At 32.8% G+C, this 19,206-nt stretch overlaps 2 protein-coding genes across 2 annotated transcripts; one reads left to right on the top strand and one right to left on the bottom strand.

The window, feature by feature from the left end:
- The first annotated feature begins 9,772 nt into the window (after nucleotides 1–9,772).
- On the top strand, nucleotides 9,773–14,390 carry LOC145037092 (uncharacterized). Its single transcript, XM_078985660.1, has 11 exons — nucleotides 9,773–10,246; nucleotides 10,356–10,437; nucleotides 10,564–10,624; nucleotides 10,782–10,814; nucleotides 11,308–11,682; nucleotides 11,977–12,377; nucleotides 12,457–12,556; nucleotides 12,663–12,722; nucleotides 13,148–13,234; nucleotides 13,728–13,856; nucleotides 13,930–14,390. Exons 2-11 carry the CDS (start codon nucleotides 10,358–10,360, stop codon nucleotides 14,248–14,250), a joined length of 1,647 nt encoding a protein of 548 aa, XP_078841786.1. The 5' UTR covers nucleotides 9,773–10,246; nucleotides 10,356–10,357; the 3' UTR covers nucleotides 14,251–14,390.
- Nucleotides 14,391–14,427: 37 nt separating this feature from the next.
- LOC145037093 (CAP (Cysteine-rich secretory proteins, Antigen 5, and Pathogenesis-related 1 protein) superfamily protein) lies at nucleotides 14,428–15,113 on the bottom strand. Its single transcript, XM_078985661.1, has one exon. The coding sequence runs from the start codon at nucleotides 15,072–15,074 to the stop codon at nucleotides 14,571–14,573; it is 504 nt and encodes a 167-aa protein (XP_078841787.1). The 5' UTR covers nucleotides 15,075–15,113; the 3' UTR covers nucleotides 14,428–14,570.
- Nucleotides 15,114–19,206: the final 4,093 nt, after the last annotated feature.

The raw sequence follows: 19,206 nt of genomic DNA, 5'->3' as shown, positions 1-19,206 counted from the left end.
GTATGAACATATGTTATCATATGTTAAATAGGTCATTGTGTGTGTTCAAGTCCTTGCGTGACACCGAACGCCCAAACGGCACCTTCGTCAGACCTACTTACACCAGGTGAGTTCATACCCCTGAATGAACCTTTTAAATGTTTTAACATGTTTTATAGGGGGGGGGAATACAAGTTAAACATGCCACTTATCATATCAATCACATGTGATTGATAACCCGCATGCACAAGATTTTACCACTGTACGCTGTTTTACCAAGTAGGACATTATAAATGGCTTTAAAAAGGGGTTTTCACTTGTTCAAGTTCTTACTTTTATTGCTTTATCAAAGATACATTTTCAAAATGATTTATAAAAGATTCCCAAAGATTTCTAAAGGCTTTCACACTTAATTTACCAATGAACACAAAAGCGATTTTCCTGAGTATAAAGGTTTTTCCAAGGTTTTCATGTATACTTTTACTTGTTAGTTACTGCTGCTTCACTTATACTTATTTTTAAACTCATACTCAATAACGCTTTCACTTTGTGATGCGTTTATACTTTGTATTGTCTCTATTTCGCTTATACTTGTAGTCACTTATACTTAATAGACGCCCTTACTTCACTTATCGTCGTTTCCACTTCGTGATACACTTACACTTGGTACACATATACTTCATGATTCGATTATCCCACTCTGTACGCTTATACTTCACGACTCAGATGTTCCACCGTACACTTATACTTCACTATATGATACCACTTGATACACACTCAAGCGTAGTTAGATGTATGTTTGTACTTGTATAGATGCATATAAATAATTATTGAAGGACTTAGGAAGGCTTGTCCGCCCTATTTCCTTTTCTTCGTTGAGATGTGGTCTGGTGGGATCGGATGTCCATCTGAAGGTCGTTCGATTCATTAGTTATATATTATGTACACAAACATAGATATACAGGAATTCTCTAGTCAGTTCAGTTAAGAGTCTCTACCTTTAGTCTACACTTACATTAGAAACACACTACCCACTGTTTGGAAGTCTCTACCTCTATTACAACACTTACATTAGAAACCCACTCCCCTCTAGAAACATATTATCCTCTATTTAGGGATGCATCTTCGGGACGCGGCCTTCTCCGTCGTCTAGTTGGTAACCAGAGTCTCCTGTAGGGAGAGCGGACATTGTGTGTATAGATCTATACGAGATTGACACCCCCGCACCCTGACTGCTAGCTACAGTCCACGGCTCACCAAGCCAAGGGGTGACAAATGTCACATTATATAGACGCTTGTAGGGCGTCTGGTACTCTAGTGTCGGTTAGTATGGTTACGAGTATCCCTGGTTACCTTATAATTCATGGCCTTAAGGTAACGGTATTTCACCAGCAATTTACATTGTATGTTGGTATCTCACTTTCTAGAGTCACACTGTTTAGACCTTGAAAGATGTATCTTTCATTTGATAATGTCTGCGGTCTGTATTCTCTGTTTTAGACCTTACGAGATGTATCTTTCATTTGATACTGTCTACGGTCTGTATTCTCTGTTTAGACCTTGCAAGATGTATCTTTCATTTGATACTGTCTGCGGTCTGTATTCTCTGTTTTAGACCTTACGAGATGTATCTTTCATTTGATACTGTCTGCGGTCTGTATTCTCTGTTTAGACCTTGCAAGATGTATCTTTCATTTGATACTGTCTGTGGTTTGTATTCTCTGTTTTAGACCTTACGAGACACATCATTCATTTGATTCTGTCTAGGGTCTGTATTCACTGTTATCACTGTATTCACAGTTTTGACCTTACAAGACATATCTTTCATTTGATATTGTCTGGGGTCTGTGTCTCTATTTGTTAGACTGAACCAGGCGTGTCGTTCATTCGATACTTTCCTGGAGTCTATGATTCCTCTGCCTTAGTCAGCAATCCTCACTGCTGAAGCATATGTTATTTCCCTGTCGTCTCTTGTTTTCTTTAATAATCAAATTCAGTATTTTGATAATGATAGCAATTAAGGGAAAACCACTTTTTACCACATCATCACTGACCAGTCTTGGTAGAAGGCTGCAGTGATTAAAGAAAATATAGGATTTTCTGGAAAGAACTCTAATACACTGTAAACACTTAAACTATTACTTTATGAAGTTATTTGAATGAAGTGTCACTAAATACTTATGAACTCACCAGCATTTGTAAAAATGCTGATACTCACTTTTCAAATAACTTGTATTCTTAGGTTAGCATTAGATAGGTACATCTCGGAGCTGTTGGTGAAGATAGCGTAGTATTGCGCTGTATCTATTCGATTATTTGTATTACTTTGATGAATTGATGTAACCATGTAAAACTATTACTATTAATGCAATGTTTTGTTGTACTTTGATTACTATAATGCATGTGTTGTGATACTTGACATGACATCATCCACCCCAGAACGTTTCCGCCGTTCCGGTTTTGGGGTGTGACAGGGCTACACATACATTTTAAGTTCATGTTGTTGAGATGAGTTTAAACTAAAAGGTTTTAAGTTCCAAATTATACAAGATTGACAACTTACATGTTAAACTACATATTTGACAAATTTTATGTGTTAAAAAACATATAAAATACAATATAATACAAAATAGAATGGTAACCACTAATGGTCGTGAGGGTAAAATGGTCATTTTTTATCAGTCAACACATTTAGTCAGATGTACAATCAAACAACATGATTTCTTACTCAATCAGGATTTCTTACTCATACAGACCTTTCCCAGTCAGCACTTTCTCAATCAACAACTATCAAACGGGGCCTTAGCAAAAAATCTAGTGTTTCACAGTAGAACGAAACACATTCAGATGAAGTACCATTTCATTCAAGAGTTATTCAATAAAGGAACTCTAAACTTGAAGAAAATCCTTGGAACAAAGAATCTAGATGATATGTTCACCAAGGTGGTTACCACTAAGAAGTTGAAGTTTTGCATGGCTTCAACCGACTTTTCAGAATTTTAAAGAGAAAGGTTTGGCAGAGAGGGGAAAATGGAGTACTTTGAGGAATATTAAAATTTAAATGACGGATGAAGTTGTTCAGGCCTTCAAGTAGGACACTGTTGGGGTATGAAGTCTTGTCCAACACGAAGCACTTAGGTCACAATGGAGCACTTGGGGTTCATGGAGCATGTGACAAAGTAACCGATCATATGAGAAAGGAATGGATCGTCTAAAAAAGGAACGAATAAAGTGTCAAAGTAACGGATCATGCATAAGGTGTTTGGAGCACCTAAAAGAGGTTTGGAGTGCTTGGGAATGATATGGAGTAACAAGGGGATCTTGTTGTGCCATATGCTAAAGGGATGGGCCAAGAAGGATGCTCTTGCACCATGACATTCCTTCTTGCACCATAATGCTCCCTCTTACTCCATGAGGGGTTCCTCTTGCTCTATGAGGATTCCTCTTGCTCCATGAGGATTCCTTTTGTGCCATAGGGTACTCCTCTTGCGGCATTCATGGCCTTGTTGCACCATGCATGTTTATATTGAGCCATGGTGGTGTTGTTGCTCTAATCTTGATGCTCTTGTGTCACACTTGAAATTACTTACGCCATACATATTCCTGTTACGCCATGATGGCACAAGATGGACCATCTTGGTCCTTAATGATCCAAGTATGCTATCAAGTCCTTTATGACGCTCAAGTTCGTTCAAAGATGCTCAGAAGTTAATATTAATCAAGAATTACACCTTGTTGTGCCACCATGATAGATGTTGGACCATTAGTGTTCATGAAGCGCCACCTGTGCACCATGATGCTCCACTATGGTCAAGGTGGTCCATCATGTGTGTTGCTGATGCTCATGACTTGTATGACATGGAAGAATATTCTAGAAGATGTTGCTTGGTGGAATATGATTGGTTGTCACCATTCACAATCCTATGGGTCAATGGGCTTTACCCATTAGGGTTTTAGGTCTGATACCTCAATTATAAATAGGCTCATACCCCATCATTGTAAAGGGCTAGATTTATATGAGATCTTAAAGTGAGATACAATTTTGAGTGCTTGTAATAGTTCTATAAAGTTAATAAAATCCTCTCTCTCTCTCTCTCTCTCTCTCTCCCCCCCCCCCCCCCCCCCGGTCTCGTTCACCCATGGACGTAGGTCACCTTGACCGAACCACGTAAAATATTGTGTTAGTTTGATTTACGTTTTTTCAAAAGTTTTGTGAGTTCACCGAAGTTTGTTTTTTTATATTTGTCTGAAGCGCTTAACTTGTTTTGTTGTCATCCAACATTGTGACCATGGAGCCTTTGGCTGAGATGCCCGAGAGATTTGAAAAGGTATGTAGGATATTTTTTTGATGATATTTATATCTTGGATAAATCAATTTTCCTAATTTATGAAAATATTTTAACAATCATTTGTTTAGTTGGTTTAAAAGTGGTGACATGATTTGTCAGTTGCATAAATTGTGTTAACTATTTTGAGTATCATAAATCAATGTAGACTCTTATATAGTTTTGGATTTTATATATTATTGATACATCTAATTTTATTCACGAGTAGTACAAATTTTAATATAATGTTATATTATATAAGTAAATATTTAAAAGAAACAATAATTTTTATAACTCTTCTTATGATTGAGCAGACATGACATATTGTTTTTCAAGATACATTGGTGGATCTTCTAATTCCAAAACAAGCAAAGTGTGTACGCGGGTAGATTGCACAAAATAGCAGCGTACTTTACTGTGATTACCAATTTAGGCAACCTACTTCAATATGTTATAAAATTAAAGGTATTGTCACTTTCAAGGTTGGGGATACTAATGCAAATTCATTACGTGCTCAAATAAGTTGTGGAGAAACACATGGATGGATTTGATCCCATGGAATAAATAATATAATTGTTTACTACTGCAGATCAAGAAAGAGATCAAACCAGGTAGGATTGGAGTCACCTCAAAGGTAATTAATTGTGTTACATTAAAAAGCCCTCAGAAAATGAAAAGTAAAAAAGGTATATGTATTTTACTTGCTTACAACATTCAATGGAAGCTAGAGTCTTTAATGTTGAATAAGTCAATCGCTAGATATCGACCGCAGTAAAAAGCAAGCCTTAAAAAGTTGTTTGGTTTGCAAAATGTTTTTGAACAGAACCAAATATGTGTTTTATTTGTTGTGTTCCCCTACCTTTCTACTATTTAAGCAGGGCCAGTCCAAGCCAATCTGAGGCCCGGAGCAAAATAACAAATGAGACCCTTTAAATATAAAAAGATATGGAAAAGAAGGTATCTCAAAAAAGTATTAACAAAAAAAATTAATACAAAAAACAGAAAATTGAAAATATTTGTATGTAAAGATGTTAGACTTAGATAAAATGATTCTTGTAAACCCATCAAGAACAAACATTTAAAAAAACACAAACGATAAGTGAGTTAATTACAACAAATTTTAGCTCTTTTTTACCGATTTAGTTGAAAGACATTACATATGTTAAGTTCAAAAAACCATTGAGTCAAGTGAACCAACTCTTACAACACCAAAGAGTATTATAAAAAAACTACCCCCAAGGGCAAAATGGTAATTAGGCCAGCAACATGAACATTACGAAATGAATTTTTGTAGGTAACTTAACATTTTCAACACATCAACAACCGCATATTAGGCCCAAAATGCCTCTAAATAGAATCAGGGGTAAAATGGTAACTGGTAGATAAAATACATCTAACTTTTTGAATTAACATTGTAAATGCAATTAGAGATCCATGATTGTTTTAACTCTATACACAACAGCTCCATGTAACACACAACAGGACCGAATAATCCCCAAGGGCAAAATGGTCCAGACCCAAAACAAAAATAAAAAACCACCAAAGTATGCTTTATTGGTTTATAAGAAGGAGCTTTGTATGAGGCATTAAAATGTTGCAGCAACACCAATGAATTTGAGTCATAAACCAAAACAATTCCTAAGGACTTTCATAAACTGAACAAGATTTGTAAGAAATAACCGAAGACCATCTATGCAGGTAAGTAGGAATCAGAAACCAATGTAAATCAGAATTAAGTACTTGTAGATTAATTTATCAATAAAAAACTAAAACTCGGATTACGAAATAATGGATATGTATGTATTAAAAAAACCGCACAAACAGAAACAAAAGAATGGAGAAACAAGATGGCAGGTTTTCGATTTTTTTCTTACATATTTATGAAACAAGGAAGATGTCATGATGAATTCACTTCTTGAAACTGTTGTGAATTCATGTATAACGAGATGGCTTCTTGAAAAATGAAACGTCATCACTAAAGGCACACCAAAAAGAAAATAAATAAATAAGTGAAGTAAAAAAAACAAGACAAACACATGGCCTCCACTATACAAATATATGCGCATAACCATCTCAATTGCCAATGAATTTGTATAATTTCTTCTGATTATAATTTATATTATCCAAAACTATATATATATATATATATATATATATATATATATATATATATATATATATATATATATATATATATACTAGTAACCGTAACTCGCAGGGGCCCTTGATTTTTGTGAGGTCCGGGGCGATCGCCCAGCTTGCCCGTGCTCTAGTGCCGACTATGTATTTAAGTCACTGTTTTTTGGATTTGTTCTACTAACGAAGGGATCGAACAAAAATATACATCCTGCCTATACATATGTTCTTGCTTTTTTTTTTTTAATTAGGTAATCACTTTATTAATTTATATGGTCATTTCTTTAACTGTTGTTTATAGTACCCGGTCAATAAAATTCAAAAAAAAAAAAAAAAAAAAAAAAAAAAAAACTCCATCCCATGGTGAAGCACATACATATCTCCTGGTTTCAGTTATATTAAATAGAAAGAACTGCACCCCTCCCCCTATAGAAAGTTATGTACTTAAATTACATCCCGATTAAATCTATCAAATAATACAAAACATCAATTTAGATTCTTAATTATAAGCTTACAAACTTATTAAACAATAGAAAACATCAATTTAGATTACTTAACTATAAGCTTACATATTTAACGAGCTCCTCAAATGACAAAAGGACAGATTGATACAAAACCATGAAAGTGATACCAGGAGTATAGTCCCTTGTTATATATATATATATATATATATATATATATATATATATATATATATATATATATATATATATATATATATATATATATATATATATATATATATATATATATATATATATATTGGATCAGGTTCATTTGAGACCATTCTAATTTTGTGAGAAGGTGAGATAAAATCTAAAAATAATTTTAAAATGCAAAATAAATGGAAAAATCCAAAAATTCTTTTTTTTAAATATTATTTTCGGAACTTGAATTAGTTAAAATAAATAAAAAATAAAATAAAAAAAAATCCCGTTTTTTTTGAAAAATACGTGAAATATTCCAATAAAATATTACACTAACATATTTTAAAAAATAATTTTAAAATGCAAAATAAATGGAAAAATCTAAAAATTCTTTTTTTAAATAATATTTTTGTAACTTGAATTAACTAAAAAAAAAAAAAAAAAAGAGTCTCACGGTCTCACAAAATTAGGCCGTCTCACATGAACCTAACCCTATATATATATATATATATATATATATATATATATATATATATATATATATATATATGAGGGTTCAATTGAGAAAAAAAAAGGTTGAGAATTGGGGGAATCATTCTTAGTCACTCATTTATTTTTTCCGCAAAAACCTCCATCGTACCAGTAGAAATGGGAAAGGAATAGACATGTGTTTTCCAACAAAACATGTTTCGTTAAACTATGCTAATCATTACCTTAATATATACAAAAACATAGTTTTTTCGTTTTTTTTTTAATTTTTAATAAGTTATTTTTATCGAAAAATGATTTTTAATATACCAAAATTCATGATTTTTTATTCTCTACAAATAGACATCTATGTTAATATAGTTTTAAGATATATATATATATATATATATATATATATATATATATATATATATATATATATATATATATTATATTTTCAGCTATCGTTATTCATAAGTGAATAAAAATAAATCAAGTTTTTACTACTACAGTACATTCGTTATTCAGTTATGAATAAAAACTATGATTATTATTATTATTTTATTATTATTATTATTATTATTATTTTTTACAATTTAAGTATCATTCATATATGAATATAGCATATAATAAACATAGTATATTCATATTTAAATATTAGACGATGCATTCACTTATTAATATTACATAGTATATTCACTTGTGAATCTTAGATGGTATATTAACTTATGAATATTAGATAATATTTTCATATCTGAATATTACAGAGTATTACATGGTATATCACATGTGAATATTACATAGTATATTCATTTGTGAATATTAGATAATATATTCACTTATGAATATTACAGAGTATATTCACATATGAATATTACACAGTATATTCACATACAAATATTATAATGTATTTTCACAAATATATATAATTTTTATATGTTATTCACATATGAATAACATACAAACTTTCCTGTCAAATGTTCCAACCAAATACACCATACATTTCTATCCAAACAAGATTAAACAATAGCAAACAAACATCCATGAAATCATTGTCATCTGTTTTCTTTCCTGTCAAATGAAACAAACCAAACTCCCTTCATTATCGTTGATTTCCAGTCAAACCCCTTTCTCCATCTGTTTATGATGAACACACCAAACCTGACCAAATCCTTTTCCCTCATCTACTCACCCGTTGAACATCGATCACCCAAACACCCACCTAACTGATTTACAATCAAAATAAAAGAAACGAGAAGAGGACCGTACCAATTGAAGCAGCAACTGCCCCATCGAGATCCTTCAGCACTTCCCATCGATACCACAGCCAAAAGCCACCATCTTCTAGACTATTTCCATCGATTGGAACCTCGGTTTCCTTTTATGCCTTGGGTCGTTGACCCACTAACACCGATGCCATCTTCCCTCGCCACCCTCTCTCTCTTCATTTCTCGCCGGCAGGAAGCAAATGAGAGGCAGCGGACATCCGACCTATTCTCCTAGCAAAACCAAACCCTCGCTTTTGGCTTCTTTCCGATCGCAATCTCCTAGCAAAACCAAACACCTCCTCCTTTGGTCTAGTCAAAACCACGGAGACCATCACGGTTTGCGAGTCGGGCGACGAACCTCCGTGCTTCTCCCCCTTAATCAGACGAAGACGAGCACCGGAGAATCTTCACCTTGGTCTCCTTTGTTGCCGACGATGGGAGGTTAACGAAGGGTTGCTGCAAAGCCCGCTGTGTTCGTTCATCGATTCGCTTCTCGTTTTCCTCTCGCCATCATCTACTTCGTATCCGCTTTACGGCTTTACCCGATCAAAAAAAATGGATTGATGATGGTTTAATCGAAGAAATCTGGATGATTGTTGAAAGTTGGAGAAAAAATTTGAATGATGAACGATGAATGGGTTTGAACTATAGATACGTATTTGATATTAAAGGTTGTTCTCATATTTACAAGTTTGTCATCATGTCTTTTTATACTTGAATAAAATGAGTGGCTGAGAATGATTCTCTCATTCTCAACCTTTTATATATATATATATATATATATATATATATATATATATATATATATATATATATATATATATATATATATATATATATATATATATATATATATATATAAGTCAAAGGATGAACCTTAAAACACCTTTTAGGTCCATTATCGGACCTTTTCACACATGGGCTGTGCTTAAAATCTAAGTTAATAAATTAACCTTCTTTGGCTGTTTGCTAATTGCTAAACAGAGAGTCGTGTATAAAAATGGCGGTATGGTACAAAGGTAAAAGGAAACGGTCACCAACTCCCACTACCCCTGCAACAAATAGAGTCTAGAAATCACAATGTGGGATACGTTTTTCTACAAATCTACAAATTTATCCTTAAATACAACAAACCCTCTTTTAAATTCATCCATCTTCTTTGATTTCATCTTTTTTCATTCACTCATCGGGAACCCTTTCGTTTTCCACAAATACCCATAAAGAAAAGTTTTAAAGAGCTAAAGATTTCGCTTTTTTCTTCACATTTAAGATAAACCCTCTTTTATTCTCCATTCTTTATGCTCCTTTTGTGTTCAGAAACCGTAGTGCAAGAAAAAAAGTTGGGGTTTTGACGTCGATTTTTTGGACCCATTTCTTATTTTCCTTTTTGGGTCTGTAAAAGTTCCAGTTTTGGATAGTTTTGGTAAGTTCTTTCTACTCTTTATTTGTACTTTTTCTTTTAACCATTTTTGTATGGAACATGTCACTAAAAGCTTACTGTAAATGGTGGTGATTTGTGTTTTGATTTGCAGATATGAGTTTTGAAGAGTGTAGTACGAGTAGTAGTATGGCTGAAATGGGAAGAAGGAACTGCATTCACAAGCGTTCTAAAAGGTATCTAACATTTTTGTATAAATTTCTGCAAAGTTTCGAATTTTATGAGTTGTGATTCTTCATTATTCTGTTATATATATGCTATTGGGTTTACTCCAAGATGCTAAATGTTCTTAACAATGGCAGCTTTCCAGACACGAATAATTTTGAAGACGATAGTCTTGAACCTTCTGAACGTGTTAAGTTGGTATGTATGCTTTCACTTAACCCCTTTTATTTATTTATTTACTTATTTATTTATTTATTTATTTTTTTATGAATAAGAAAAAGATTCATGAAGATAGTGGTGAGAATTATTGAATGTTAACACTCGATTTTGTACTTGTGTTTATGGGTAATATCAGGATAAGGGACACTTGAAGAACTCTATTTCTAAGGTAGTGGCTCTTTATTTTTTTTCATATTTTTATTTTTATTTTTATTTTTTGTTTTGAGGAAAGACTGTAATCAGAGATAATCTATAAAAGAGTTGTGTTTTTTTACTTAATATAAAACGACTTAATAAAGGGACATTCTTCGTTAAGGCCTTAATTTTTACAAACGATTTACTTTTTTTCCTCGTTATTCTCAAATACTTTTTAAGATTAAATGCAGAATAATAGCTTACTTTACCGAATAGTTTATCATAGGCTCATGGCTACTATTTTCATTTTTTTATTAGAATACTTCAAAAAATCCACATAATTAAAGCAATGTCATCCTAATAAAAAACAATTTTCACTGCTAAAATTCGCTATGTTTTTTCAAAATATAGAATAAAATGAAAGTACAATGATGTAACAAAAGAAATGAAAGAAGGACGATATAATACACAAATAAATCTAATTAAATTGCTATTTATTGATAATATTTCCCTAAAAATGATTGCAGCCGGCAATGGAGATTATTAAAGAAATTGCGGTTTTAGAGTATGAAGTGTCACATTTGGAGCGATATCTTCTCTCATTGTACCAAAAGGCTTTTGATCAAAAAAATTCATATTCATCCCCATTAAGAAACAAACAAACATCAAAACCACCATTGATTACACCACGAGGAACGTATCTTGAAACTTGTAGGGTTGATATCTCATTACAAACAAACTCACGGCAAGATGTCAATGCATGTTTCAAAAATGAGGAACAAAATGGACTTTTAGTTTCGGGAGTTCAACATTGCCACTCTTCGGTAACGAGAACTTGTCCACCCGAGATTTTTGGCAAATCTTTACGCGCTTGTTACTCACAACCACCTTCCATGATGGAGGTACCTTCGATTTTCCAGAATCTATGTTGATTTTGTTTTTAAAATGTTGTTAATACTGTTTGTATATCACATCTGGTAGACACAGTCCCACTCACCTCTATATATACTGTTAGTGTCTCATCAGAGTGTCAGGCTCTGATACCATACTAGATATGTAGGGTTTTTGGTTTCTCTCCAATAGAGGGAGACTCCAACATATATACAAACAGATCAAATAAGACTATGTCTAGTTGATGTGGGTATAATAACATTTACGATACATTAACTTTATGAATTCATATGGTTGCTATACAGTATGATCAAACAAATTCTTCAAATATAATTAGTCTAGCGGAGCATTTAGGCACTCGGATTTCGGATCATGTTTTTGAAACACCAAACAAGCTTTCAGAAGACATGGTGAAATGTATGTCGACTATATATTGCAAGCTTGCCGAACCACCTCTTGGCCTCTCATCTCCTACATCATCTTCATCATCCATGAATGGTTTCTCACCGAAACATCACCTAGATATGATGTGGGGTCCGGGGTTTAGAACAGATTCAAAGTCATTTGAAGTGAAATTAGATAACCCTTTTCATGTCCAAGGGATTAATGAGTTTAGTGGACCATATAGTACCATGGTTGAAGTTCGATGTCTTTATAATGATAATCAGAGACTTGGTGAAATCACACACTTGTTGCAGCATTTCAGGTTATATGATTAAGCACTTTTCTTTAACAAAATTTATTGGTTCTATGAATTTGGACTAAATTATGTTGTGTTTTTTCAGGTCGCTTGTTTCTCGATTAGAAAAGGTAAATCCTAGGAAGTTGAACCACGAAGAGAAGCTAGCGTTCTGGATTAATATACATAACGCGTTAGTGATGCATGTATGATCAAGTTTCTTCCCATTTTCTAAATTTTGATCTTTTTTTAGCACAATATATAGAGTTAGATTGTAAGAATTGTTTTTTTTTTTTTTTTTTGGATTACCAGGCTATTTTGGCTTATGGGATCCCACAAAACAATATGAAGAGAGTCTTTCTACTGTTGAAGGTAAGAAAAAGCTATGTTCCTTTGACTAGTCATTTCTTGCAAACGACTACGTTTGGAAAAATTGTCTCAAAGATTCCCAACAATCCACCAAACGAAAAATAATAGACTAATAAAACAAAACAATACACGTGGGAAACTCGAGAAAATCACAGGCTTCCACATAGTACAATCACATATATTAATTTCTCAATTACGCAATCACTCTCCAAAGATTTAGCCCCAACCTTAAATGTGTGTTTAATATTTTGATTTTTGATTGGTGCACTTTGAAAGCAAAACATTAAACTTTTACAAACATGGAGCGTTACTCCACCTTTTATCGTGGAACAAACTTATCTTTTATACTAACCAACAAATGTCAACAATTAATGTATGTGTGATATTATGGATCGTAAAAATAAATTTAGTTTTTGTATTTGATGTAGGCGGCTTATAATGTCGGTGGTCACATCGTAAGTGCAGATGTCATTCAAAGCACGATTCTAGGATGTCGAATGTTGCGTCCTGGACAGGTGGATCCTTAATATTTTTATAAACTTATTGACATAAGATGGGAATATATTGGTCTCTTGTTGACATCGATCTCAGTCGAATACATATCAAACACAATATTCACATAATTCACATCAGTCCCTGTTCAATATATGTCAAATGCAATATTCACATCATTCATATCAGTTCCAATTCAATGCATGTCAAACACAGTCCAATATATGTCCAACACAGTATTGAAATCAGTCCCGATCCAATAGATATCAAACATAGTCGGTCCAATAGATATCAAACATAGTATTGACATAGTCTCAGTCTGATTTATATCAAACACATTGAAATCAGTCCCGATCCAATACATGTCAAACACACGACATCGGTCACGGTCCAGTACATGTGAAACACAGTATTGACACAAATCCAGTCCAATATATATCAAACACAGTACACCATGTTCTCTGATTTCATTTCATATCATGTCTTTTCTTATAGATTGATGTTTTGATTTTGTAGTGGATTCGTCTGTTATTATCTTCACGAACGAAACTTAAAGCAGGAGATAACCGCCAAGCATATGCAATTGACCATCGGGAACCCCTTTTGCACTTCGCACTTTGTTCAGGATGCCATTCTGATCCTTCCGTATGTACAAATTTTACATTTTAAAATTAAACAAAATTCGATTAACTTGAACTCAAGAAGCATGTTCTTGTAGGTTCGTGTTTACACTCCAAAACGAGTGTGTCAAGAACTAGAAACAGCAAAAGAAGAGTTTATCATGGCTACATTCAGTCTAGGAAATGATCAAAGAATTCTTTTACCAAAAATCCTTCATAGTTTTGGGAAAGATTCAGGATTATGTGAAGCTGGTATCATTGAAATGATCCAAGTCTATTTACAAGATAAATTCAAGAAAAGCATAAAGAAACATCAGCTATCAAAATCAAGAAAAAAGATCGAATGGGTTCCTCAAGATTTTGCTTTTAGGTATTTAATTTCTAAGGAACTTGTGAATTCCTCCATTAATGGAGCTTGAGCTCTTATTTTTTTCGTGATTTTTTTGGTTAATGAAAATTGTTCTAGACTTCTAGTAATGTATATTGTGGTTACCCTGATAATCTAATTAGTGACTTGTACGCTGTGCTTTAAAAGTTGTACCTTGTCCGAAATTCATCACTTTCATTCTGATCAGAATAAGAGCATCTCATCTAGATGATTGAAAATTGGAAATCATATTACTAATAAACTAATAAAGTACAGGTAATTAGTGCATCTGAGATGCAACATTCATTTCTTAAACATAAATTAATTCAAGAAAATACCCCCAAAACAAAACTTATTTTTATTGCTTCTTCATCAATAAGGGCTTTCTCCGATCACATTCCCCGGCGGATTATAAAAGCAAATCGCTAAAGTTGACTGATCTTTAGAACACCTAGCCAAAGCACAGCCCAGCTCCGCCGAATTCCGCCACACCACCTGCGTATACACCCCACACCGGTGGCTAGGTGCACATGAATTATTGGCGTAAGTGTAATACGTCTTCTCCGAGACCCAGTTGTCCACCACCGTCTGCGGCGTCACCACCTCACCGGTGGCCCACATCTGGTTTCCGCCGTACTTCCCGCTCGTTAAGTTGGCAAACTGGCAGTTTTGTCGATCTCTCTGAAATCGCACCAGTAAGCTCGTGGCTTTACCGAGCTGGATGTTCCACTTGAGTGGAGCCACGCCGACGTCGGCTCTTGCTTTGTTGTGAGCTTCAAGATAGCCCTGAGCCTCCGGTGGCACCACCGCCGCAGGCGGTGCTTGTGCGGTGGCGCGCCATATTAGTACTGTGAAGACCAAAAAAGCTTTGTTCATTTTTGTACTACCCAACAGAAGTTTGGTTAGGTGTACATTTTATTTATGGGCTCAGTGTGTTAATTGGCATGATTACCCTTTACCCGGTTCGTTTGCTATGTAGTTATTAAGGGATGAAAAAGGGTAATTTAGTCATTTTATTTCATCGAGATTAAGCTTTTGTGTTTATTGACTTTTGGGCAGTTGGCAAATGGCACCCACGTGAAGTGATTTTTATTTTAGCAGCCGCACGTGAACTATTTTTGGAAGTTTCAACAAATCTCTAACAGTATAAAAGATCCGGATCTAACCCGAATGTTAGCTACTTATTGGGCTAGAATAAGCCCATTTTAGTTAATTTTGTAACGAGCGAAAAAAAAAAAACAAAATCCAATAACTAGTATAAATGGAATAGTGTGTGATTGAGTTGGTCATTTTGATTTATTTGGTTTTAGTTTTTTAGTTAACTTATTTAGTAAATTAATAATTACAGATTTAAATAGACTAGGTGGCATTAAGAGTGATTACTTTTACATCATAGCTGGTTTAAGAACATGTCCAAGACAGTTATGAAATATTGTTAGTACAAGTATAGAGGCATTAAATTATTTATTTATACCATAAAATTGTGGGAAATATTCATGGTTTATTAAAAATAAAAGTTTAACATCAATGTATAAATATTAAATATATATTTTTTTAAAAAAATTTTACATAAAGAATATGTAAGTAATTTAATCTATATGAATAAAAGACTACTGACATATTTTAAATAATGATGTCGAAAATTAAGGTGTAAACGTTAAATATTTTTTAAATTAACTTTTGGAATAAATACAAACCGAATGATATTAAAGCGGTTATTGAATCCATACTAATAAAAAAAATTATTGACATTTTGTAAATATTTGTTATGAATCAAAATTTTTTAATACTTCTTTGAAGATGATGTTCTTTTTTATTTATTAGGGTAGATATAGAGATGTATTATACATATATATATTTATTTATAACATTTGAATAAATAATAAATCTATTAGAGTTCAAATTAAAAATGCAAAAATTTAAATGTATAATCAAATACACGACATTAATTGTGTCATTAGAGCATCCGTTTGAATTCAAATATATTTGTAAATTGATAAACATTTAAATAGAATGAATATTTTACGTATATAATAGTAGAGTCATTAATTAGTGGAATTATTATTGATTAATAAAAAAAATAAATAACACATAATGACATGTAGAATTTAAATAATTGTAAAATCTCATATAATGACATGTGGCAAAAGCTTTGAAAAAGTGATAAGTGAAAAAAAAAAAAAAAAAACCCTTCGTTTATTAGAAAGGATTTTGGAGAAGACAGATGACAATTTCGCATCGAACCAACAAAACGATTTTAAGAACGTTTGGAAGAAATTATGTTGAAGTAGTTAGTGCTCTAAGTGAGTGAGTCATGGCTCATTAATGACGGGCATAACTTATTTTGCTTAGTCTCACATCCAATTATAAATAAATAAGCCCATGAGATGATTTGCTGGATCTTAAAAACTAAATAAAGAACTTTATATTAAATAAACAAAGAACTATAGAACTAATTATCCAATTGGAAAATTTGAATTGAACTATTTTGTTTAAATTTTTGGATTGTTTGAACTAAAACCGAATTAATATTTTGGATTTGGTTATTAATATTGAAACCGAATTACCCAAAAAAACGAATAAAAATTACTTAAATATTTATTTATATTATTTGAATTTAGTATAAACCTAATAAGATATTGCAAATTCATAGCTAACGAATAAAAGTTATCTATTTAATTATTTTAATATAAATCCAAAAAAAATAAATGGCCAAAAAAAACTCAATTGCAATATCTTAGCTAATAGCAATGGGCCAATGGCAGATTGGAAGTTTAATCCTTGCAAAACCCAAAAATGGGTGCCTCTTAAACTTGTGCAATATATGGTGGGATTTTGTTTGTAAACCTTTACGTAGGTTGAGTTTGTCCTCTAAAGAAGTTTGAAACCAGGATGTTTGTTGCAATATAGGAATAGGCTTCGTTGAATCATTTGTCATTCCATAGAAATAAACAAGAAACTACCGTTATAATACCAAACTTAAATAAATACTATAAATATCAATGTTAGTTACATGATAACATATAGAATCGATACACTCTTTGCCTGATTGTAATGAGTTATATTCCAAGCATTTACATCTTGTAGGTTATCAACAAACCTTTAGTTTTCTTTTTCTTTTTAATCTATTTAGGTAAAATAATCATTAAAATTAGTTACATGATTTGAAAAAGCGAAAATTGCAAATATAACTAAATTCCTTAATCACTTTGTGGAAAATAGCCACAACAACTCAAATTACAAAAATAGTTATCAAAATCACAGATGTATTCAATCCATCAATGTTTTTACTTGTTCATCTGTAATTTCCCATTTTTCAGGGGTATAAAAACATATTGTTTTTCTTCTTTCATTTTTCAAACTTATTTTTTGGAGAGCTCTCTCTCTCTAGAGACACTATGAACGATTTCGTTTTTCAAATATTTTTCAAAGTTTTTGTTAGAGAATTCATTTTATTAGAGATGTTTTAAACAAATATTACAAGGAAATAAGAACCAAATTGATAATTTTATGCAAAATTTTAAATATAATAAGGTTGTTTTGTAGTTAAACCAGATCAATTTTGTAGTTAAAATTTAAAAAAAAAAACACACACAAAATCACAGGTAGGATGAGAGGATATCGCAGATAAACTTAGTTCATCTGCGATTTCAATCAAAGATTAATGTATTTATACGGAAAAAACAAACAAATAAAAAGAAACAACCCGCGAATGTACATGTCGGTAAACCACACGCTTTAGCGACTTGTACGTTCGTAGATAGAATACTAAAATCGCAGATGACTTTTCTAACATCCCAAATTTGAAACCCAAAAATTTCATTTTTGAATTAATAATTTATAAAACATTTTACCATAACATTGTCAATAAAGCAGCACATTACAAAATCATAATGTTGTGTCCCAAACCATAACATCAAAAGTAATGAACATCAGAGTACAATCCCAGAAAGTCTGATGCGGAATCATGTGTGTGTGTGATGCGATGCTACGCCGCCGGCTCCTTTCCCTTATACGAAGAGGTACCTGAAACCAAAACTGAAACCATAAGCACAAAGCTTAGTAAGTTCCCTCATCATACCACATACCATACAATATCGTCGGTATCTTTCAACCGATAACTTCCATCGGTATCTTTCAACTGGTAATCATCATCGGTATCTTTCAACTGGCAATCATCGTTAGTATCTTTCAACCGGTAATCATCATCGGTATCTTTCAACCGGTAACTGTCATCGGTATCTTTCAACCGGTAACTGGGGACTATTCCACCCCTACCACTAGCATAGAACATCAAGATATAAACATATAGTCAGGCATATCCGGGTACTGACCTACCCTTCGGTCCTATGGACTGATGGCAGGGAAACTAATCCCTACTATCACTACAAGAAAAAAGGCCTTTTACGACGCTCATTGCGCGTCGTAAAAGGCTCAGACGACGCGCAAATGCGCGTCAAGGAAGGCCCTGTCATAAAGAAAGACGACGCGCATTTACGACGCTCATTTACGACGCGCATTTACGACGCGCGTTTACGACACGCAATGCGTATCAAGGAAGGCCCTGTCATAAAGGAAGACGATACGCATTCACGTGTCGTAACCTTACGACGCGCGTGTTAATGACACGCAATGCGTATCAAGAAAGCCACTGTCAAGAAAGGCCATGTCATAAATGAAGATGACACACATTTTTGCGTATCATAATTTTAAATGTTTAAAAAAAATATTATTTATAGATTTTTCTAATTTTCAAATTAAATAATACATTAAAAATCTCATAATACAAAATAAAATACCATAAATAACAAAGATAATTCATTTCACTAATATGTCAAATACAAATAACTATTCCAGTAGTGAGTAAATGTTATAAAAAAATGAACTCATTTATATACAATTGCATTATCTAGCTTCCTATGTGCCAAGAACTCTATGTACAAAATGTTATCTTTGGTATGCATGTCTAAATACCTACTAACTCCTCCTATTCAAAAGATAGCCACCA

The sequence above is a fragment of the Lactuca saligna genome, chromosome 3 (assembly GCF_052625555.1).
Source record: "Lactuca saligna cultivar CGN05327 chromosome 3, ASM5262555v1, whole genome shotgun sequence".
In the NCBI taxonomy this organism is placed as follows: domain Eukaryota; kingdom Viridiplantae; phylum Streptophyta; class Magnoliopsida; order Asterales; family Asteraceae; genus Lactuca; species Lactuca saligna.
The sequence above is the reverse complement of the archived record's forward strand: the minus strand, read 5'-3'. Positions and strand labels throughout refer to the sequence as shown.